Genomic DNA, 23,961 nt, shown 5'->3' with positions numbered 1-23,961 from the left:
ACTTCCGACTAACTGTATCTGCTATAGAAATAATGGTCACATTATTAAGCTGTTTTGCTCACATTCAAGTTTCAAATGTGAATACAAATAATATGATGTATAATCAACCTACTGACAGAGTTTTAAGCTTTAAATAACTGAATCAGCAGCCCGCTCCATCAATCATCTACAGTGTATTGACTTCAGTGTGTACATTTAGCCCATCTTACCGATTTTCACTCGCCCTCGTTCTGAGCCCTCCCCCATAACCAGAATGTTGGCTGGTTTCTAGAGGAGAGAAAGACAGACAAACAGTTAACCATCTTGTTCTGTGTGCGTTTCAGCCATTAGGGAAGCCTCAGAGGCTCCAATACCAAGTAAGACAACACAACATAGAAATGAGGTTACACTCACTTCACAGGTGTATCACATATTATAAACTGGGTAGTTTTGCTCCTGGATGCTGATTGGCTGAAAGCTGTGGTATTTCAGACATTCTAAATTGTGTGGTTCAAGCCCTGAATGCTGATTAGCTGAAAGCCAATACCACGGGTATGACAAAACGTATTTGTACTACTCGAATTACGTTGGTAACCAGTTTATAATAGCAATAAGGCACCTCGGGGGTTTGTGGTATATGGCCAATATACCACGGCTAAGGGCTGTATCCAAGCACTCCGTGTTGCGTCGTGCATAAGAACATCTCGTAGTCGTGGTATATTGGCCATATACCACACCTCCTCAAGCCTTATTGCTTAAATAGACAAAAATGCCATGCATTTCCAATGTCTTTTTGGAGGGAAGTTTTGGTAATATCAGTGTAACATACAAATAACAGAGGCAGAGCATGCCAAATGGAAAGTGAATTATGCTATTGACCTCCATACTGCCAAAGACAAAGAAAAGAGGTCAAACTTCTATAAAACTTCTGTGAAAGATTGCTCTGTCAATGATTGTACTGATCATTGATATCAAGGTCTGCCATGGTTGTGAATCATGCCTGTTCCTTTGGGACACTGATTCCAACCACACAATAATATCTTACTTAGTCTGTGTTTTAGGGTTTTGGGGAGGAATTATATTATGATGCCCAGTATAGTTCTGTGGTTTCCTGCATGACACCAGAACCAACCTCCCCATTAAGCGAGTCGGAGTCGGAGGCCGAAACTTCTCTGGTCTCTACTCCTCCTGTTGTGGGGTCTGAGACGCCGAAGGCTCCCACCATTAGCTCTGACAAATTGAAAACCCTAGTCATTGGCGACTCCATTACCCGCAGTATTAGACTTAAAACGAATCATCCAGCGATCATACACTGTTTACCAGGGGGCAGGGCTACCGACGTTAAGGCTAATCTAAAGACGGTGCTGGCTGAGGCTAAAACTGGCGAGTGTAGAGAGTATAGAGATATTGTTATCCACGTCGGCACCAACGATGTTAGGATGAAACAGTCAGAGGTCACCAAGCGCAACATAGCTTCAGCGTGTAAATCAGCTAGAAAGATGTGTCGGCATCGGTTAATTGTCTCTGGCCCCCTCCCAGTTAGGGGGAGTGATGAGCTCTACAGCAGAGTCTCACAACTCAATCGCTGGTTGAAAACTGTGTTCTGCCCCTCCCAAAAGATAGAATTTGTAGATAATTGGCCCTCTTTCTGGGACTCACCCACAAACAGGACCAAGCCTGGCCTGTTGAGGAGTGACGGACTCCATCCTAGCTGGAGGGGTGCTCTCATCTTATCTACGAACATAGACAGGGCTCTAACTCCTCTAGCTCCACAATGAAATAGGGTGCAGGCCAGGCAGCAGGCTGTTAGCCAGCCTGCTAGTTTAGTGGAGTCTGCCACTAGCACAGTCAGTGTAGTCAGCTCAGCTTTCCCCATTGAGACCGTGTCTGTGCCTCGATCTAGGTTGGGCAAAATTAAAGATGGCGGTGTTCGCTTTAGCAATCTCACTAGTATAAAGACCTCCTCCATTCCTGCCATTATTGAAAGAGATTGAGATACCTCACATCTCAAAATTGGGTTACTTAATGTTAGATCCCTCACTTCCAAGGCAGTTATAGTCAATGAACTAATCACTGATCATAATCTTGATGTGATTGGCCTGACTGAAACATGGCTTAAGCCTGATGAATTTACTGTGTTAAATGAGGCCTCGCCCCCTGGTTACACTAGTGACCATACCCCCCCGTGCATCCGGCAAAGGCGGAGGTGTTGCTAACATTTATGATAGCAAATTTCAATTTACAAAAAAAAAAAAAATGATGTTTTCGTCTTTTGAGCTTCTAGTCATGAAATCTATGCAGCCTACTCAATCACTTTTTATAGCTACTGTTTACAGGCCTCCTGGGCCATATGCAGTGTTCCTCACTGAGTTCCCTGAATTCCTATCGGATCTTGTAGTCATAGCAGATAATATTCAAATTTTTGGTGACTTTAACATTCACATGGAAAGTGTCCACAGACCCACTCCAAAAGGCTTTCGGAGTCATCATTGACTCAGTGGGTTTTGTCCAACATGCCTCCGGACCTTCTCACTGCCACAGTCATACTCTGGACCTAGTTTTGTCCCATGGAATAAATGTTGTGGATCTTAATGTTTTTCCTCATAATCCTGGATTATCGGACCACCATTTTATTGCGTTTGCAATTGCAACAAATAATCTGCTCAGACCCCAACCAAGGAGCATTAAAAGTCGTGCTATAAATTCTCAGACAACCCAAAGATTCCTTGATGCCCTTCCAGACTCCCTCTGCCTACCCAAGGACGTCAGAGGACAAAAATCAGTTAACCACCTAACCGAGGAGCTCTGAAGCAAGCTTCCAGAAAATTGGAACGGAAATGGCGCCACACCAAACTGGAAGTCTTCCGACTAGCTTGGAAAGACAGTACCGTGCAGTATCGAAGAGCCCTCACTGCTGCTCGATCATCCTATTTTTCCAACTTAATTGAGGAAAATAAGAACAATCCAAAATTTATTTTTGATACTGTCGCAAAGCTAACTAAAAAGCAGCATTCGCAAATGGAGGATGGCTTTCACTTCAGCAGTAATAAATGTATGAACTTCTTTGAGGAAAAGATCATGATCATTAGAAAGCAAATTACGGACTCCTCTTTAAATCTGCGTATTCCTCCAAAGCTCCATTGTCCTGAGTCTGCACAACTCTGCCAGGACCTAGGATCAAGGGAGATACTAAAGTGTTTTAGTACTATATCTCTTGACACAATGATGAAAATAATCATGGCCTCCAAACCCTCAAGCTGCATACTGGACCCTATTCCAACTAAACTACTGAAAGAGCTGCTTCCTGTGCTTGGCCCTCCTATGTTGGACATAATAAACGGCTCTCTATCCACCGGATGTGTACCAAGCTCACTAAAAGTGGCAGTAATAAAGCCTCTCTTGAAAAAGCCGAATCTTGACCCAGAAATTATAAAAAACTAATCGGCCTATATCGAATCTTCCATTCCTCTCAAACATTTTAGAAAAAGCTGTTGCACAGCAACTCACTGCCTTCCTGAAGACAAACAATGTATACGAAACGCTTCAGTCTGGTTTTAGACCCCATCATAGCACTGACACTGCACTTGTGAAGGTGGTAAATGACCTTTTAATGACGTCAGACCGAGGCTCTGCATCTGTCCTCGTACTCCTAGATCTTAGTGCTGCTTTTGATACCATCGATCACCACATTCTTTTGGAGAGATTGGAAACCCAAATTGGTCAACATGGACAAGTTCTGGCCTGGTTTAGATCTTATCTGTCGGAAAGATATCAGTTTGTCTCTGTGAATGGTTTGTCCTCTGACAAATCAATTGTACATTTCGGTGTTCCTCAAGGTTCCGTTTTAGGACCACTATTGTTTTCACTATATATTTTACCTCTTGGGGATGTCATTCGAAAACATAATGTTAAATTTCACTGCTATGCGGACGACACACAGCTGTACATTTCAATGAAACATGGTGAAGCCCCAAAATTGCCCTTGCTAGAAGCCTGTGTTTCAGACATAAAGAAGTGGATGGCTGCAAACTTTCTACTTTTAAACTCGGACAAAACAGAGATGCTTGTTCTAGGTCCCAAGAAACAAAGAGATCTTCTGTTGAATCTGACAATTAATCTGGATGGTTGTACAGTCGTCTCAAATAAAACTGTGAAGGACCTCGGCGTTACTCTGGACCCTGATCTCTCTTTTGAAGAACATATCAAGACTGTTTCAAGGACAGATTTTTTCCATCTACGTAACATTGCAAAAATCAGAAACTTTCTGTCCAAAAATGATGCAGAAAAATTAATCCATGCTTTTGTTACTTCTAGGCTGGACTACTGCAATGCTCTACTTTCCGGCTACCCGGATAAAGCACTAAACAAACTTCAGTTAGTGCTAAATACGGCTGCTAGAATCCTGACTAGAACCAAAAAATTTGATCATATTACTCCAGTGCTAGCCTCCCTACACTGGCTTCCTGTTAAGGCAAGGGCTGATTTCAAGGTTTTACTGCTAACCTACAAAGCATTACATGGGCTTGCTCCTACCTATCTTTCCGATTTGGTCCTGCCGTACATACCTACATGTACGCTATGGTCACAAGACGCAGGCCTCCTAATTGTCCCTAGAATTTTTAAGCAAACGGCTGGAGGTAGGGCTTTCTCCTATAGAGCTCCATTTTTATGGAATGGTCTGCCTACCCATGTGAGAGACGCAGACTCAGTCTCAACCTTTAAGTCTTTACTGAAGACTTATCTCTTCAGTAGGTCCTATGATTAAGTATAGTCTGGCCCAGGAGTGTGAAGGTGAACGGAAAGGCTGGAGCAACGAACCGCCCTTGCTGTCTCTACCTTGCCGGTTCCCCTCTCTCCACTGGGATTCTCTGCCTCTAACCCTATTACAGGGGCTGAGTCACTGGCTTACTGGTGTTCTTCCATGCCGTCCATGGGAGGGGTGCGTCACTTGAGTGGGTTGAGTCACTGACGTGGTCTTCCTGTTTGGGTTGGCGCCCCCCCCCCCCTTGGGTTGTGCCGTGGCGGAGAGCTTTGTGGGCTATACTCGGCCTTGTCTTAGGACAGTAAGTTGGTGGTTGGAGACATCCCTCTAGTGGTGTGGGGGCTGTGCTTTGGCAAAGTGGGTGGGGTTATATCCTGCCTGTTTGGCCCTGTCTGGGGGTATCATCGGATGGGGCCACAGTGTCTTCTGATCCCTCCTGTCTCAGCCTCCAGTATTTATGCTGCAGTAGTTTAGGTGTCGGGGGGCTAGGGTCAGTCTGTTACATCTGGAGTATTTCTCTTGTCTTATCCGGTGTCCTGTGTGAATTTAAATATGCTCTCTCTAATTCTCTCTTTCTTTCTCTCTTTCTTTCTTTCTCTCGTAGGACCTAAGCCCTAGGACCATGCCTCAGGACTACCTGGCATGATGACTCCTTGCTGTCCCCAGTCCACCTGGCAGTGCTGCTGCTCCAGTTTCAACTGTTCTGCCTGCGGCTATGGAACCCTGACCTGTTCACCGGACGTGCTTGTTGCACCCTCGACAACTACTATGATTATTATTATTTGACCATGCTGGTCATTTATGAACATTTTAACATCTTGACCATGTTCTGTTATAATATCCACCCGGCACAGCCAGAAGAGGACTGGCCACCCCTCATAGCCTGGTTCCTCTCTAGGTTTCTTCCTAGGTTTTTGGCCTTTCTAGGGAGTTTTTCCTAGCCACCGTGTTTCTTTCACATGCATTGCTTGCTGTTTGGGGTTTTAGGCTGGGTTTCTGTACAGCACTTTGAGATATCAGCTGATGTACGAAGGGCTATATAAAGAAATTTGATTTGATTTGATTTGACCTAGCCAATTCAAACCCGGACACATGGAGAAACCAGCCAGTCAGCCTGTGTTCCAAGAACTCATCTCGCAGAAAACAAATTTGCATTATATGTCAATCAAAGAACACAGTTTGCCATGGTGTGTCCAGCACATAACCACCACTGTTTTCACTTTCACTTTATCCAAAGATTTATGCCCAAAGAAAAATAGTCTAACTCTGCTTCATCTCCTACCCATCCACTATCCATGCTGCACATTAAAGACATCACAGTGCCAGATGTTTACAGTACACAATAACATTTCCAATGACTATATTCAACTAGTAGGCAACCCACTATTTATTTCATCTTATAAAACGGGTGGGTCTAATCCTGAATGCTGATTGGTTAAAACCGCATTCCAGCCGGCTAAATCTGTGACGTTAAAATGCCTATTTACTGTGTTCCATCTGACTGCGCAATCCACTGTCTCATCAGCCAAGCAATTTATAATCTTGATCTCCACTCCAAATCCTCCCATTGTCTGTTAGTTCCCTGAATCTGTGTGAATCTTAAATCTCATAGGATTCAATCTGTTCAACAAACAGGTTCCTATAGCAAACAGGGTTTGCCATAGGGATGCCACTTATAATGAGCTCTATTATTCAAACACACAACAAAACACTGCTATCGGCAAACACTATGACGACTCACATGAGGAGGGTTTCTTTTCAAGCCCAAATGACTGGCACCGGCTCCTCTTTGAAATTCTAAACTGGGCTAATGGATTCAATCCAAACACATTCATTTTCATTGGCCCAATGTTGAAAGAGATCATATTTTCATACAGGTAAACAACTATGAAAACACTGATAAAACAGAGACTGGATGAACGGGCAATTAAAAAGTAAAATGAGCATGTTAATGAGGTTGTAATGTTGCTGTCTGATACAATTTTTCTGCAAAAGTTTGGATTTTATGGACTCTAACATATGCTTAGCTTCCCAGAAAAGTTAGGAGACTTTGTGCAGTGGGTCAGGAGTGGTAAACAGATCCCTAAGTCTGCGTTTCCCAAACTTGGTCCTCGGGACCCCAAGGGTGCAGGTTTTGGTTTTTGCCCTAACACTACACAGCTGATTCAAAGCTTGATGATTAATTGGGGGTCCCGAGGACCGAGTTTGGGAAACACTGCTGTAAATCCTCCATGGACAGAAAACGCAATCCCTAAGGAGGTACCTCTCTTTCACAAAAAAACATACCCCATGTTGAGTCAAAAATAGCCCTATTTTCAGGCCAGGAAAGGCCAGAGGCTAACACTAGCTTTACATGTACTGGGAACCATACAACAGTGCCATTATTAATTCAGAGGCTTTCTCCTTGCTTTTCTCTGTAGTCGTCTTTTTTTCAGATTAAGTAATGACCCTGTTTTTCTCGGCACACAGGTGTTAACCACTACTGTCAGAACCATGTTATAGCAGTGCAGGCCTGCCACAGCCCACTGCACACAGGATATAGACCTAGGCAGGGCACATACATATTCACACAAAGGACAGTTGGTGTGGATGCTATTTTCCTAGACATTTTCTTGTGGCGGACGTGGCATGTGACTGCGGGTAGCCTGGGATTACTCCAGCTTTGAACAATATTCCATTACGTCAGAGATAAGGGCATGTCCTTAGTAATCAATCATGACAACAACCCACCATTGGCCGGCAGGTGAGAGAGTGCAACCTAGCTATATGCTGCAGCTGAAATCTGAAAGCCTGGACATATTGACTTTCAGTGGGGGAGTGGGACCTGCGATCTGGGATCTAACTGTGCTGGCTAGCGGCTGGTGGCTGGTGTGGGTTATATAACTTAGGCAGGAGGATGGGGCAGGACTGCCTGGTTAGCTGGAGACTCAGAATGGGGAGGTGCTGCCTGTCTCACTGGAGACTGAGGACGGGGAGGTGCTGCCTGTCTCACTGGAGACTGAGGATGGGGAGGTGCTGCCTGGTTCGCTGGAGACTGAGGATGGGGAGGTGCTGCCTGGTTCGCTGGAGACTGAGGATGGGGAGGTGCTGCCTGTCTCGCTGGAGACTGAGGATGGGAAGGTGCTGCCTGTCTCGCTGGAGACTGAGGATGGGAAGGTGCTGCCTGTCTCGCTGGAGACTGAGGATGGGGAGGTGCTGCCTGTCTCGCTGGAGACTGAGGATGGGGAGGTGCTACCTGTCTCGCTGGAGACTGAGGATGGGGAGGTGCTGCCTGTCTCGCTGGAGACTGAGGATGGGGAGGTGCTGCCTGTCTCGCAGGAGACTGAGGATGGGGAGGTGCTGCCTGTCTCGCTGGAGACTGAGGATGGGGAGGTGCTGCCTGTCTCGCTGGAGACTGAGGATGGGGAGGTGCTGCCTGGTTCGCTGGAGACTGAGGATGGGGAGGTGCTGCCTGTCTCGCTGGAGACTGAGGATGGGGAGGTGCTGCCTGTCTCGCTGGAGACTGAGGATGGGGAGGTGCTGCCTGTCTCGCTGGAGACTGAGGATGGGGAGGTGCTGCCTGTCTCGCTGGAGACTGAGGATGGGGAGGTGCTGCCTGTCTCGCTGGAGACTGAGGATGGGGAAGTGCTGCCTGTCTCAATGGAGACTGAGGATGGGAAGGTGCTGCCTGTCTCACTGGAGACTGAGGATGGGGAGGTGCTGCCTGTCTCGCTGGAGACTGAGGATGGGGAGGTGCTGCCTGTCTCACTGGAGACTGAGGAGGTCGAGGTGCTGCCTGGTTCGCTGGAGACTGAGGATGGGGAGGTGCTGCCTGGTTCGCTGGAGACTGAGGATGGGGAAGTGCTGCCATCTCGCTGGAGACTGAGGATGGGGAGGTGCTGCCTGTCTCACTGGAGACTGAGGATGGGGAGGTGCTGCCTGTCTCGCTGGAGACTGAGGATGGGGACGTGCTGCCTGTCTCACTGGAGACTGAGGATGGGAAGGTGCTGCCTGTCTCACTGGAGACTGAGGATGGGAAGGTGCTGCCTGTCTCACTGGAGACTGAGGATGGGAAGGTGCTGCCTGTCTCACTGGAGACTGAGGATGGGGAGGTGCTGCCTGGTTCGCTGGAGACTGAGGATGGGGAGGTGTGGCCTGGTTCGCTGGAGACTGAGGATGGGGAGGTGCTGCCTGTCTCAATGGAGACTGAGGATGGGAAGGTGCTGCCTGTCTCACTGGAGACTGAGGATGGGGAGGTGCTGCCTGGTTCGCTGGAGACTGAGGATGGGGAGGTGCTGCCTGTCTCACTGGAGACTGAGGATGGGGAGGTGCTGCCTGTCTCGCTGGAGACTGAGGATGGGAAGGTGCTGCCTGTCTCGCTGGAGACTGAGGATGGGGAGGTGCTGCCTGTCTCGCTGGAGACTGAGGATGGGAAGGTGCTGCCTGTCTCGCTGGAGACTGAGGATGGGGAGGTGCTGCCTGTCTCACTGGAGACTGAGGATGGGGAGGTGCTGCCTGTCTCGCTGGAGACTGAGGATGGGGAGGTGCTGCCTGGTTCGCTGGAGACTGAGGATGGGGAAGTGCTGCCATCTCGCTGGAGACTGAAGATGGGGAGGTGCTGCCTGTTTCACTGGAGACTGAGGATGGGGAGGTGCTGCCTGTCTCGCTGGAGACTGAGGATGGGGAGGTGCTGCCTGTCTGAGGATGGGGAGGTGCTGCCTGTCTCACTGGAGACTGAGGATGGGTACAGTGGTGAGGGGAGGCTGGTTTCTCAACAGCGGTACAGTGCCCAGCTGCAGCACAAGGTTGAGTGTTGCATAATAGACAGAGTGGTGTAGGGAGCCATGAAAGACATGCAATTGCCCTACCCCTGTGGCTGTTGATAAAGCACTGAGTCGCTGGAGTAACTAGCCCCCGAGGAGATTAGGAATGCTGTTTGCATTACTCACCCTTTAGCCTAAATCTAACACACCTCCCCCAAAAATGACTCGGGAGGAAAATGTCCAGATGGGGTGGAACGTGGCATTTTCCATTGACTAGCTAAATCTGAGGTACACGGCTATAAAGTGGTAGACAAAGGGAGTTGACTCTTTCATATTCAGGACAATTTCACAATGGAATGGCCAACAAACTCCCTGTGCAAAACAGACTACACATACCCACGTATCCCAATTCCGAACACCACCAGCTTGAGAGTGGAATTTCCACAATAGCAGGAAGTGCTTGCTTTGAGAAAACTGCAAAACATCAACCTTTATCTGGAATCAGACACGGAGAAAGCGACAACAGAGAAATTCACCCTGCGGCAAAGAAAATATTTATTAAGAGCCGGAAGAATTGGTGTCAAGATAAGAGAGAAAAACAACGCTAGCTACTGTGCCAGTGTGTTTTAATTCCAGCAGTAGCTAGCTATGTGCTGACCATGTACAGTAGTACTGACAGAGACCCCTGCTTAGATACAGGCTTGCTTGTGCAACAGGAAGGCAGCTACGGCCGCACATACCCTATTAGTGTTGAGGTCAGACACATGAAATCAAAAACACAATACCATTGTCCCTTCTGTTGTATCCTGGGTGATTCATTAACTATTGACCAGGCATTAAAGACCTGCTTAATCCTATAGAATCTCTAAGCAGAATTAAAGAAATACGCTATTGATGACACACTCTCAACAAGTAATACCATGTCATAAACTGCTCAGCAACCACCATCATCAACGACAACGTGATCCACTATCCTCGCAAAGTTATCAATCAACTCGGGTTTCACCTCCAAAATAACCCCTACAAGGGACACATGGTGAACAAGGGACCATCAATGGCATGGCAGTGCAGTAGTATGTCTTCATCCCTGCATTACTCCACCTTGGCTGTTGTGGTATATGCCGAGTTAGTAAGGCTGAGGCCCTGACTGATAGATCCCTGTGTATTTATATAACGGGAGTTAGCGTTGGTCCTCATCGCACCATGCTGCCATCTGGGAGAGCTGAGAGAGATTACATGAGAGGGGATGGCCCGATGAAGGCCTGATAAGAATGCTGGAGCTGTAGGACTTGCAGATTCATTCTACTCTGCCTTAGTCTCCAGTGACGGAACGGAAGTCACATCAACTGACTGACTTATGCTCTGAACTGTGCCGACTCAATTAGTGTGCTGGTAGTAAACACCAAACATCTGGACACCTATGAGTTAGAATAGAATAGATTTCCTACTACCCATTCATCCACCCATGGACATTTGTATTTATTATCGCAGCAGCTACTCTTCCTGGGGTCCATAAAAAATTAAGGAAGTAATATGCATTATAATACACACTCATCAAAAGAGGGACCGTACGTGTGTGTATAGTGTGTATGCTATGTGTGTGTGACTTTTCGTAGTCCTCGCTGTTCCATAAGGTGTATTTTTATCTGTTTTAACACTTTGATGAGTGTGTTATCAGGAAAATATCTTTACAACAGTCTTCTACTCATTGCAATCATCTCCTGTGTTTACAGCTTGAAGAATGTCAGTATAATGACACAGCTGGTGTCCTCTAAGAGCAGCTGACTTCCCACTGGCTGGCAGGACATAAACGATCAGCTAGTTGGTAATTGTTATGCCTCTGTTATATACTATTATTAGTGATGGGGGAAAATTGATACAGTTACATATTGGGATATTATTTTTTACGATATATCGTATCGTTTTGACAATATTGCAATATCATTTTTGCGCTAGTTGGCTGTACCTGCACCAAAACTCCAGTATTTTTGTGCAGGTATTGCTTGTTCTCCTTCTTCTTTTTAAATAAGGAGCCAATTTGTTTTCAGCACTTCTATTTCCATGACTGATCAAAACTCGTTCTCGTGGCTCTCTCTCGTTCCTCTGTAGCAGACATATGGTGAACGTTTGGAACATCGAATGTCAATAAAATCACAGTATCGAATTGCAACACATATAAAATTGTGAGAATCGTAATACATATCGTATTGTGATAATATCGTATCGTCAGGTCTCTGGCAATTCCCAGCCATAGGTGTTGTGTCACTGTAATATAGTGTTATAAAAGTGTAATATACTGTTATAAGGGTAATGTAGTGTTATAACAGTGTAATATAGCCCTTATCATGGAATGTCCATTTTGCACCATAATCAGCTGAAGAGAAGAGAAGATAAAAAAGCTTCTCAAGCAAAATAAAATCTTATTTCTGAAAGGAACTGCAGAAAGAGATAAGAGAGAGAGAGAGAGAGAGAGAGAGAGAGAGAGAGAGAGAGAGAGAGAGAGAGAGAGTGCTCTTGTGTTGAGAGGGGCCTTGAGGAGAGGAGGTTTCTACAGCCAGATAAGAGAGAGAACAATCCTGTGACCTCGTTCCAGCTGGGCCCAGGGCTGACCTTCCGCTACAATGAGCCCAGCAGAGTCAGGTGAACAGCCCGACCTTCCAGGAAAACACTGTGGGAAAGGTATGGGGGAGAAAGTCTCACAGGGGTGCTAGAGTACAGGCTGGTGGTGGTGGGGGTGAGGGTAGGGGGGCAGAATTGACAACATTCACCAAGCCAAGACACTTTGCTCCACAGCCAAGGGCCTTAGAATCATAATAATAAACAGTACAAGGATATTACAGCACTTGTGCCAGACAACACAGGACTCAGTCAGCAGGCAAGAGGGTTGCTTTAATGATCCTTTTTGCAGTGAACACCATTCATTGCTGCATCTCGATATGCAAACAAGTAACTTATTTGCATGCACCCTATTGGTTAAAAGCAGTTCATATCAGTGACCAATAGGAAAAGGACAGATCAGTAGATGAGGTGTCAGTGAGCATGTGTAGCAGCATTGTAAAGGGACACTGGAACTACAGTACACTCTACTCACCAGATCCCTGTGAAGCACCCAGTTGGCATGGAGGTAATGGATCCCGTCCAGAATCTGATACAGGAGAGACTTGACCATGCCTCTCGGCAGCTGCATGGGCTTCTTATTGGCCTTGGAGGCTCGGTGGAACTTGATGATGTGCTGAAAGGAGACCAGAGGAAGTGGCATTGAGAAATTGATCAAGCAAGGGAATCAAACAGCTAGTTTCCACAACATACATACCATTACATCATGTACCATACACGGTCCTTTACGGACAGGAAAACGTCAAGAACAAAGATGAAACAACTAAAAGAGCAGGTTGATGAAACATCCAAACAAAAACCAAAAACTAGCAGTTGTGATGAAACACTTACCCAGAGGTCGTGCTCAGCATAGTCAAAGAGGAGCCACACCTTTCTGTCACTGTGAGACAGGAACACTTTCTGCAGGGCGATCACGTTGGGGTGTTTTAGTTCTCGTAACAGCTGTAACACACAGCAAGAGCTTCCATAAATCTCTAACAGCAAAAACACCTCTTTCAATGCAATTTATTAACACCTTCTGAATTACTGAACTGGGACAAGAGTCATTCAGTTTATTTGCAGAATTCTGACACGAACTTGGAAAAAATTACACTGTATTAAATATAACAGGTTTTCTACATGCTGTACTGGAGGCTATGTGCCTCACATCTCTCATGTCTTATCCTCACATCAACATGTCAGATAAAGATTGGCAGCATATGGAAAATGAAACCAGTACGGGGAGGGAAAAAAATGTATGAAATGTTTGAAATGTATGCATTCACTACTGTAAGTCGCTCTGGATAAGAGCGTCTGCTAAATGACTAAAAATAAAAATGTAAAAGGAAGAGTGGAATTGTTTCCTCTAGGGATGGGCATTTGAAATAATTGTACTATTTGAATAATGTCATGAAACATCAGGATAGTCTAAATTACATTTTTGTTTTAAAATACCACTATTCATTTGACCAATCAGAATGACGCAAATGTACATGCCTTACAGCCGACATGTTACTTTTCTCCGGTAGTTTGGCTAACAGCAACAACAGCTAAAGAGAAGTCTGTTTTTCACCATGATAGAACTGATTCTGTTACAAAAACATTTTCTGGTGCGAGCTTTGCACTGATCTATGTCAGGTATTGTGGAAACTCCATTAGGTGAGCACCAGTAACTGCCATTTTAAGTGGGGGAAATAGCATACCGACGTCAGGGCAGCCTTTGATGGCTAAATGCACAGAAGTAGCTCAACGCACCGTTATAAGAACTACAGGTACATAAAATAAAAAAATAAAAAATAAAATCAAGAATTTTAAATATCATGATATATAGGTTAAAATGTCACAATGATCATTTAATTTAATTTAGACAAAGCTTTTCCATTGTTAAAAAAGACCTCCAAAAATGAACACTCACTCAAGTAATCAAATATTAACCTCCATTCGGATATCTAGATATTGGATTATCCATGCCCATACTAGTTTACTCACAACTCATGAGGGATTTCCACACTACTCTAATCACATGAAGTGGGAACTCGTGTTGTTGTTGTAGTGAACTCTCCATCTCACTCCAACCCTCTGCACCAGCAGACAGATGGAACATCAGGCTATGCAGCCAGCCCAGCTGTGTGTCCATGGATTTATTACATAAGAGAGATGCTCCCACCTGCGCTGAATGCTTTAGTTTCTCCACTGAAACCTTGTGTGTCTTACTAATGGGCCCAAAGCAGATGTTCCAACATCACTGTGGCAGGCAACACACAGCCCCTGCACAGCTGAGGCTGAGAGACACACCACTACAGTCTCCCTTCACTATACTGTATTAACATCAATACATTATATTCCTACACACTAAGGACTCTGTATTACTGCACAAAGATAAAGACATTATACTCCCACACAATCAGCCATTTCTCTTCATGTTCATCCTCTCCCAGCTTGTTTTGTCAGCGGAGGCACAACTGAATCCATAATCAATCGAGCCCTTTAGATAGACTACGATCTCAATAGGGGGGTTGTGTGTGTGTGTGTGTGTGGCTTTGTTAGGAAAGAGCTGAAACGGGCCGTAATTAATTATACACCCATAGTGTCACCTGACCTGAAATCCCATGGAAGAATACCGCTCTGTGAGTGTCCCTCCCTGTGAGTGTCCCTCCCTGTGAGTGTCCCTCCCTGTGAGTGTCCCTCCCTGCGATCCTGACGACACCGTACACTAAACATGCAGCCAGGGCGTTGGCTCGAGCTAGGGCACAGTTGGCTGTAATTTCAGAGTGTCCGCCGACAAGGACAGACAGGGTTACAGCCAGGGGGGAGTGGCTCTCTGCATTGACAATGTACTATATCACACGCACGCAACCATGCACACACACAGCCTGTCTCCCCCCTCGGATCGACCCGCAAGGCAGGCTAGTACTGGAGTAATAAGCTTGAAAAGTGAGGGGGAGGGGGAGGGGCAGAGACAGAGCAGGGGGAATAATGCTGTGATTGTATATGCCGTAAGTTTGATTTGGGCTTTGGATGGGGGAAATGAGGAGGGGGTTATTGAGGTTAGTGTTTAATAACAAGCTAATCCCTGGGCTATGACACGGCATTGTGCTAATAAGCCCTGGGCTTACAGGCATACTACAGGCAGACCCCTGCCTCTGTGACGCTGGCCACACTGACTGGACTCACAGAGCCACAAGGACTAGCCACCCACACCAGACCAATTCTGGTATAACTGCTTTCTCGTAGTACCCCGCAACGGTCGGCGCTCAACAGTATGCACTCTTTATAATCAGCTAAACTAACAAACAGGGATCCTGTGCAGTCACATGACTTCTACAAAAGGTATAGAGGTAATTTCGTTATGCCAAATGCAAAGATGCACATTGTATTTATCCAGGGGGAAGGCCAGACTATGTAGCTCAGTAGGTAGAGCATGGTGCTTGCAACACCAGGATAGTGAGTTTGATTCCTGGGACCATCCATATGTTAAATGTATGCATGCATGATTGTAAGTAGTTTGAATAAAAGTGTTTGCTAAATGGCATATATGATCTATTATACTGTACAGTAGAGTACTGAAAATAACAGTGTTGTTGTTTCAGCTTAGCATTTCAGTATAATACTCCTTCCACATTGACACAGAATCAATGAGCTTATTGCAGTAAATCCATCACAGGGGACTGAACCTTTTTAGAATCACTCCACTCTCAAATGAATTTGAGAGCAGAGAAGAGGAGCAAAGCCAGTGTAGTGCAACAGACAGCATGTCATCAGGACAGTCTCTGTCTGTCAGTGCCTATGTTCCTTTACAGGGGGCATCACCTCAGTCAAACCTCACTGCCGTAATCAGATGCCCTTAATCCACTCTCTCTCTCTGGTCCACAGGAAGCAAGATGGCAGCTGCCCTAGGGGACATTTTACTGGACTGAGTAAATAAAAACTCTGACTCAGCCACTTTATGGGATCAAGATGAGATTATATCTATGTAGATTCTGGTTTTCTGCTCCACATAACACACAGTGTGTCAATTAACGACTGCAGCAATTACCATCAAAAGGTCACGATTTATGGACTACCTTCATTGTAAAAAAGAATTTGTTCTTAAGTGACTTGCCTTGTTAAATAAAGGTTACACACACAATCTGCTAGATCCATGAAACATAAAAGTTTTGTGCAATCAATATTCTGTGAAAGTGCTGTACATCCCAATGTACACATTTCCTGTTTCAAATCTACTTATCAAACCTGTTTGTCTGTCAAAATCAGAAACAGCCAAAGAGATGTCAAAAGAAAAGACATTAAAAGAAAAGACATTAAAAATAATGTGGCCTTTACCATTGCACAGAACCCTCATTGTGAATGTGTGGCAAGAATATAAGAACAGTGCAGTTGTCCGTGGCCTGTTCTGGGAAAAATGGGTCATGTTTTTCAACAGCTTCACACGGAAAGCTCTGGCTGGATGTGGGCCAAATGTTAGCACAGCCTCTGTTGTCAGGACAGCCAATACACCTTTAAAGAGGCCACATGAACCTGGATCCACGAGGCCTCGGCTTTCAGTTCACTAACCACCACTGGCTCATATATATAACCCCACATAACATTTGGAAACTTAAATAGCTTGCAATTCAGTCTATTTCTATGGGCATTTAAGCCTTGGCAGTCATTACCACATTATACACATTTAGGGTTTTAGATCAATGTGGGTTTTGTATTACACTCAACGAGCACGAGTCAAAACAAGACACAAATCTGGGGATAAGAGAGTGAGAGGAACCACAAGAAAACCGTGTCTCCCTGAGTTGGGCCTGGAGAAAGCTGTGTCTCCAAAATGGCACACCGTTCCCTGTAGCGCACACATTTTTGACCAAAGCCCTATGGGTGCCATTTGGGATGCAGCTAGGGACTGACTAACGAGCTGGCTTCCTTCATGCGGCTACAGCGCACTGGGTCGATAAATCCAGAGCAGGCGGGCTGCTGCTGTGTGTTTTGGACCGAGAACCACTACAGGTCCAAGTGAAACACTACGGCTCTGTGTGTGGAAATGTGCATGCCAAGCTTTTCCCTGAGACTGAACAAAGGCAAGGCAAGCATTCTGCTCTCTCTGCTCAGCTGCCGCCAGACATTTGCTCTTGTTATTCTGTGTTGAGAGAACATGCTGACTCTGTTAGAAGCTGTGTCGTTGAGTAACCATGGTCTGTGGCGCAGGGAAGATTAGTGTAGCTACTAGCAGCATATTCTCTGACAGAATGGATACCCACATGGATACCCACATGCATTCTTCAATGGCACGTATTAGAATGCCATTGAAGAATGCATGTTGTGGATTATGTGTGTTATATACTGAAGCAGAGCGCGATACAATTTGAATCTCCTTTGCTTTTATATATCATCATTAAAATAGCTTCTCTATTTTTTCCTTTATTAACTTCTTATGAAACAAAATTCCATTTATAAACTGGGTGGTTAGAGCCCTGAATGCTGATTGGTTGACACACATGGTATATCAGACCATATACCACGGGTATGACAAAACATCTAACTACATTGGTAACCAGTTTATAATAGCAATAAGGGCTTTGTGGTTTGTGGTGTTGCGGAATGCCTGGATACAGCCCTTATCCGCGGTATATTGGCCATATACCACACCTCCTCGGGCGTTATTGCTTAATTATACAACTGTCTTCCTTATCTATTTACAGTACTAAGGATCTTCCCCTGCATGGACACACTGTCACTAACCTAAAGCATATGTCATGACAGGCCTGATGGAAACAAACAAAAAAATTCGGTAAACTTTACAAATGTCGACAAAACTAAATACACTAGACAAGGTGGGCTCTTTTGTGACGGTAAAACGAATGATGTGAAAAATGTCAGTTTAAATGCTTTTATGCGTAAATATTGATATAATAACCATCACTTGGAGTCACTAGATGACATGTTGTGTGGTCCTCCCACTACGACTAGTCGGGAAAGCATGCAGTTTATTAGGTTACAGATTAAATCAATTATAATTAACTTCAAAGGGTGGTGAAAGTGCAAGGAGATGAGCTTGATGCTCCTTTCCAATAAATATCGATTGTCTTATTCTGGTGACATGATAATCGATGCTTGGCTGCTGTTTGACAAATAAAAATTAACAAATGAATTAAGTCTGGGAACTGGCTCGGCAGACAGTGCTGTTGGCTCTCTGCCGTGCCAATACCAGAGAGTGCACACTCGCAATATAACACTTTTTTTTTGTGATAAAACCATCAGCGGAGTTGAAAATGTGACGGAAACCCATTTAACTTGTATTTTTTATTCGATACATGGGTATTTAAACACAAAAGGTATTTTATGTTCACTACGTCATCGCGCACAGCCCTTTATCTGCAACAAGTCAATTTGATGGTAGCACATCTCTGGTGGGAAAATGTGCATATTGTTTTTATGCGGATTTTAGAATATTCACATGAAAATTTGGATGGAAACCTAGCTTCTGGCTGTCATTTCATCCATGGCAACCAAGTGAGAGTGCCTGCTAACCCACTCCCTCTGCAAACACAACTAAAATATAGTAATGTTTACACAGTGATCAGAATGGTCGGAAAGAATAGCTGACATTGGCTGGCTGACAGAGTGAATAGCTGAACTACTCGTAGACTGAGCCAAGGCAGGTCCCAGACTTAATTCATCGGACGACCATAGGATTCACAGAACATTCAGTATCAGGTGTTTCAGTGTACTGAGGCACACGTTTTCCCTGTCCCCTAGTAATTTTTTTAAATTTTACAACATAAAGAAGATGGTTGGGTAACCTCTTCATCTTTCATTAATCACTCACTCAATTCCTTCTTTACCCTCCCTCTTGTTTTCGTGGATAAAAATAAATGTTGTGCAAATCACTGTTGTCATTGTTTTTGTCTGAAGGACATTTACCCTGGTCTCCTTGATTGTATTTAAACAAAAGCCATTTGGTGATAACAAACTTGTCACACTCTGACCTAAGAGAGCTGTTTTTTCTCTGTTTAGTTAGGTCAGGGTGTGATATGGGTGGGCATTGTATGTTTCTATGTTTAGTTCTATTATTCTATTTCTATGTTGGAGGTTTTTGGGATGATCTCCAATTAGAGGCAGCTGGTTCGCGTTGTCTCTAATTGGAGATCATATTTAAGTTGGGGGTTTTTCTATTGTGTTTTGTGGGTAGTTGTTTTCTGTTTCGTTCATGTAACCTGACAGAACTGTTGACTGTTGTTTTGTTTCTTTTGTATAAGTGTTCGTTTTCATTAAAATATAATTATGAGCACGCAACACGCTGCATTATCAAACACAGTATCAACCCCTGATGGTCAATCTAAACTAGACCAACAACAACAACAACAACAACAACAACAACAACAATCTAAACCTGGTAGTTTAGATCCTCAAAATAGATTGGGTGAAATGGATGCCAGAATTGCACAATAACAGTCTTGTTTGGTGTTTCATTGCCAATACATTGCTCAGATTTTCTGCATGAGTCACAGACAAAATAATAAGCACCGGCAAACCTCAGGACACACCACAGCGGTAATAGCCCACTTATGGGAAGTAGGCCTATCACCAAACACCAAATAAAAAATAAATAATTCAACCAATTCTGCTATTCTGTGTTGATTTGTGCTGATCTTAACTTTTTTGTACAAAATGTTTCCGCCATCGGTTCCTATGACCGAAAAGCGCTTCTGGACATCAGAACAGTGATCACTAACCTCGAATTTTGATGAAGATCTCTACTTCAATGAGTCAGTGGCGCAGGACATACTGCTCAACCCGGACCAGGCCCTAAACCCTGACACTTGGAACATAAAGAGACGACAATATAGAGGCTGAATTGTGGGCACCCTGATGAAACTGAAACGGCAAATAAATTAACCGCCTCCACCCTCTGTTCTATTGACGAATGTACAAACACTAGAGAACAAACTGGACAAGCTCTGTTCGAGACTATCCTATCAACGGGATCTGAAGAACTGTATTATCCTGTCTCTCGGAAACTTGGCTGAACATGGACATTGATAATATACATCTACAGTTGAAGTGGGAAGTTTACATACACTTAGGTTGGAATCATTAATACTCGTTCTTCAACCACTCCACAAATGTCTTGTTAACAAACTATAGTTTTGGCAAGTCGGTTAGGACATCTACTTCGTGCATGACACAAGTAATTGTTCAAACAATTGTTTACAGACAGATTATTTCACTTATAATTCACTGCATCACAATTCCAGTGGGTCAGAAGATTACATACACTACGTTGACTGTGCTTTTAAACAACTTGGAAAATTCCAGAAAATGATGTCATGGCTTTAGAAGCTTCTGATAGGCTAATTGACATCATTTGAGTCAATTGGAAGTGTACCTGTGGATGTATTTCAAGGCTTACCTTCAAACTCAGTGCCTCTTTGCTTGACATCATGGGAAAATCAAAAGAAAATCAGCCAAGACCTCAGAAAAACAATTGCAGACCTCCATAAATAAGTCTGGTTCATCCTTGGGAGCCATTTCCAAACACCTGAAGGTACCACAGTCATTTGTACAAACAACAGTACGCAAGTATAAACACCATGGGACCACACAGCCGTCATACCGCTCAGGAAGGAGACGCGTTCTGTCTCCTAGAGATGAACCTACTTTGGTGCGAACAGTGCAAATCAATCCCAGAACAGCAGCAAAGGACCTTGTGAAGATGCTGGCGGAAACAGGTACAAAAGTATCTATATCCACAGTAAAATTAGTCCTATATCGACATAACTTGAAAGGCTGCTCAGCAAGGAAGAAGCCATTTCTCCAAAACCACCATAAAAAAGCCAGACTACGGTTTGCAACTGCACATGGGGACAAAGATTGTACTTTTTGGAGAAATGTCCTCTGGTCTGATGAAAGAATAATATAACTGTTTGGCCATAATGACCATCGTGATGTTTGGAGGAAAAAGGGGGAGGTTTGCAAGCCGAAAAACACCATCCCAACCGTGAAGCATTGGGGTGGCAGCATCATGTTGTGGGGGTGCTTTGCTGCAGGAGGGATGGGTGCACTTCACAAAATAGATGGCATCATGAGGATGGAAAATGATGTGGATATATTGAAGCAACATCTCCAGGCATCAGTCAGGAAGTTAAAGCTTGGTCACAAATGGGTCTTCCAAATGGACAATGACCCCAAGCATACTTCCAAAATTGTCGCAAAATGGCTTAAGGACAACAAAGACAAGGTATTGGAGTGGCCATCACAAAGCCCTGACCTCAATCCCATAGAAAATTTGTGGGCAGAACTGAAAAAACGTGTGTGAGTAAGGAGGCCTACAAACCTGACTCAGTTACACTTTGTTAAAGCACTTTGGCAGTGATTACAGCCTCAAGTGTTATTGGGTATAACAACACTACAAGCTTGGCACACCTGTATTTGGGGAGTTTCTCTCATTCTTCTCTGCAGATCCTCTCAAGCTCTGTCAGGTTGGATGAGGAGCTTCGCTGCACAGTTATTTTAAGGTCTCTCCAGAGATGTTTGATCGGGTTCAAGTACGGGCTCAGGCTGGGCCACTCAAGGACATTCAGAGACTTGTCCCAAAGTCAGTCCTGCGTTGTCTTGGCTGTGTGCTTAGGGTTGTTGTCCTGTTGGAAGGTGAACCTTCACCCCAGTCTGAGGTCCTGGTTTTCATCAATGATCTCTCTGTACTTTGCTCAGTTCATCTTTCCCTCGATCCTGTCTCCCAGTCCCTGCCGCTGAAAAACATCCCCACAGCATGATGCTGCCACCACCATGCTCCACCGTAGGGATGGTGCCAGGTATCCTCCAGATGTGACGCTTGGCATTCAGGCCAAAGAGTTCAATCTTGGTTTCATCAGACCAGAGAATCTTGTTTCTCATGGTCTGAGAGTCTTAAGGTGCCTTTTGGCAAACTCCAAGCGGGCTGTCATGTGCCTTTTACCGAGGAGTGTCTTCCGTCTAGCCACTACCATAAAAGCCTGATTGGTGGACTGCTGCAGAGATGTTTGTCCTTCGGGAAGGTTCTCCCATCTCCACAGAGGAACTCTGGAGCTCTGTCAGAGTGACCACCGAAGTTCTTGGTCACCTCCCTGACCAAGGCCCTTCTCCCCCATTGCTCAGTTTGGTCTGGGCGGCCAGCTCTAGGAAGAGTCTTGGTTGTTCCAAACTTCTTCCATTTAAGAATGATGGAGGCCACTGTGTTCTTGGGGACCTTCAATGCTGCAGAATTTTTTTTGTACCCTTCCCCAGATCTGTACCTCGACACAATCCCGTCTCGGAGCTCTACAGACAATTACTTCGACCTCATGGCTTGGTTTTTGCTCTGACCATGCACTGTCAACTGTGGGATCTTATGTAGACAGGATTGTGCCTTTCCAAATCATGTCCAATCAATTGAATGTACCACAGGTGGACTCCAATAAAGTTATAGAAACATCTAAAGGATGATCAATGGAAACAGGATGCACCTGAGCTCAATTTCGAGCCTCATAGCAAAGGGTCTGAATACTTATGTAAATAAAGGTATTTCATTAACTTTTGCATTTTTATAAATTAGCAGAAATGTAAAAAAAAACTGTTTTCGCTTTGTCATTATGGGTACTGTGTGTAGATTGATGAGGAAAAAAAATAATTGTTTCAAATTTTAGAATAAGGCTGTAAAGTAACAAAATGTGGAAAAAGGGAAGGGGTTGGAATACTTTCCAAATTCACTGTATAATGTATCATGGTCCAAAACACAACCACACGACATCACCTCTTCCCCCTCAGGAGGCTGAAAAGATTTGGCATGGGTCCTCAGATCCTCAAAAAGTTATACAGCTGTACCATTGAGAGCATCTTGACTGGCTGCATAACCGCTTGGTATGGCAACTGCTTGGAATCCGACCACAAGGCGCTACAGAGGGTAGTGGGTATGGCCCAGTACATCACTGGGGCTGAGCTCCCTGCCACCCAGGACCTCTATACCAGAAGGTGGAATAGGAAGGCCCTAAAAATTGTCAAAGACTCCTGCCACCCAAGTCATAGACTGTTCTCTCTGCTACTGCATGGCAAGCAGTACCGATGCATGAAGTCTGGAACCAACAGGACCCTGAATAGCTTCTATCCCCAAGCCATAAGACTGCTAAATAGTAAGTTAAATAGTCTGGGTAGCTATTTGGTTAACTATCTGCATTGACCATTTTTGCACTAACCTTTTTGACCTTTTTGACACATGCTGCTGCTACGGTTTACTATCTGTCACTTTACATGTACAGTGCTTCCAGAAAGTATTCAGACCCCTATACTTTTTCAACATTTTGTTGTGTTACATCCTGAAATTAAAATGGATTAAATTGAAATGTTTTGTTACTGGCCTACACACAATACCGCATGTTAAAATTGAAAGGGCTTGAGTCAATAAGTATTCATGCCCTTTGTTATAGCATTTGCTTAACAAGTCACATAACAAGTTGCATGGACTCACTCTGTGTGCAATAATAGAGTTTAACATGATTTCTGAATGACTACCTCATCTCTGTACTCCACACATACAGATAATTGTAAGGTCCCTCAGTTGAGCCGTGAATTTCAAACACATATTCAACCACAAAGACCAGAGAGGTTTTCCAATGCCTCGCAAAGAAGGGCACCTATTGGTAGATGGGTAAAAAAAGAATAAAAAAAAGCTGACATTGAATATCCCTTTGAGCATGGCGAAGTTATTATTTAGGCTTTGGATGGTGTATCACTACACCCAGTCACTACAGAGATACAGGCGTCCTTCCTAACTCAGTTGCCAGAGAGGAAGGAACCCGCTCAGGGATTTCATCATGAGGCCAATGGTGACTTTAAAACAGTTTAATGGCTGTGACAGGAGAAAACTGAGGATGGATCAACAAC

General features: G+C 44.5%; 1 protein-coding gene across 2 annotated transcripts in view; it reads right to left on the bottom strand.

The window, feature by feature from the left end:
- The window catches only part of cdk19 (cyclin dependent kinase 19), a 55,571-nt gene that overhangs the window by 17,655 nt on the left and 13,955 nt on the right, over positions 1–23,961 (bottom strand). For both annotated transcript variants that reach the window (XM_014144231.3, XM_014144232.3), the window contains exons 3-5: positions 12,931–13,041; positions 12,575–12,715; positions 210–267 (exon numbers count right to left, since the gene is read on the bottom strand). In XM_014144231.3, coding sequence (XP_013999706.1) covers positions 210–267; positions 12,575–12,715; positions 12,931–13,041 — 310 coding nt within the window. The remainder of the gene's footprint in view (positions 1–209; positions 268–12,574; positions 12,716–12,930; positions 13,042–23,961) is intronic.

Source organism: Salmo salar, chromosome 15 (genome assembly GCF_965601325.2).
Source record: "Salmo salar chromosome 15, fSalSal1, whole genome shotgun sequence".
Lineage (NCBI taxonomy): Eukaryota > Metazoa > Chordata > Actinopteri > Salmoniformes > Salmonidae > Salmo > Salmo salar.
Note: the sequence above shows the minus strand (reverse complement) of the source record. Positions and strands in the feature narration are given on the sequence as shown.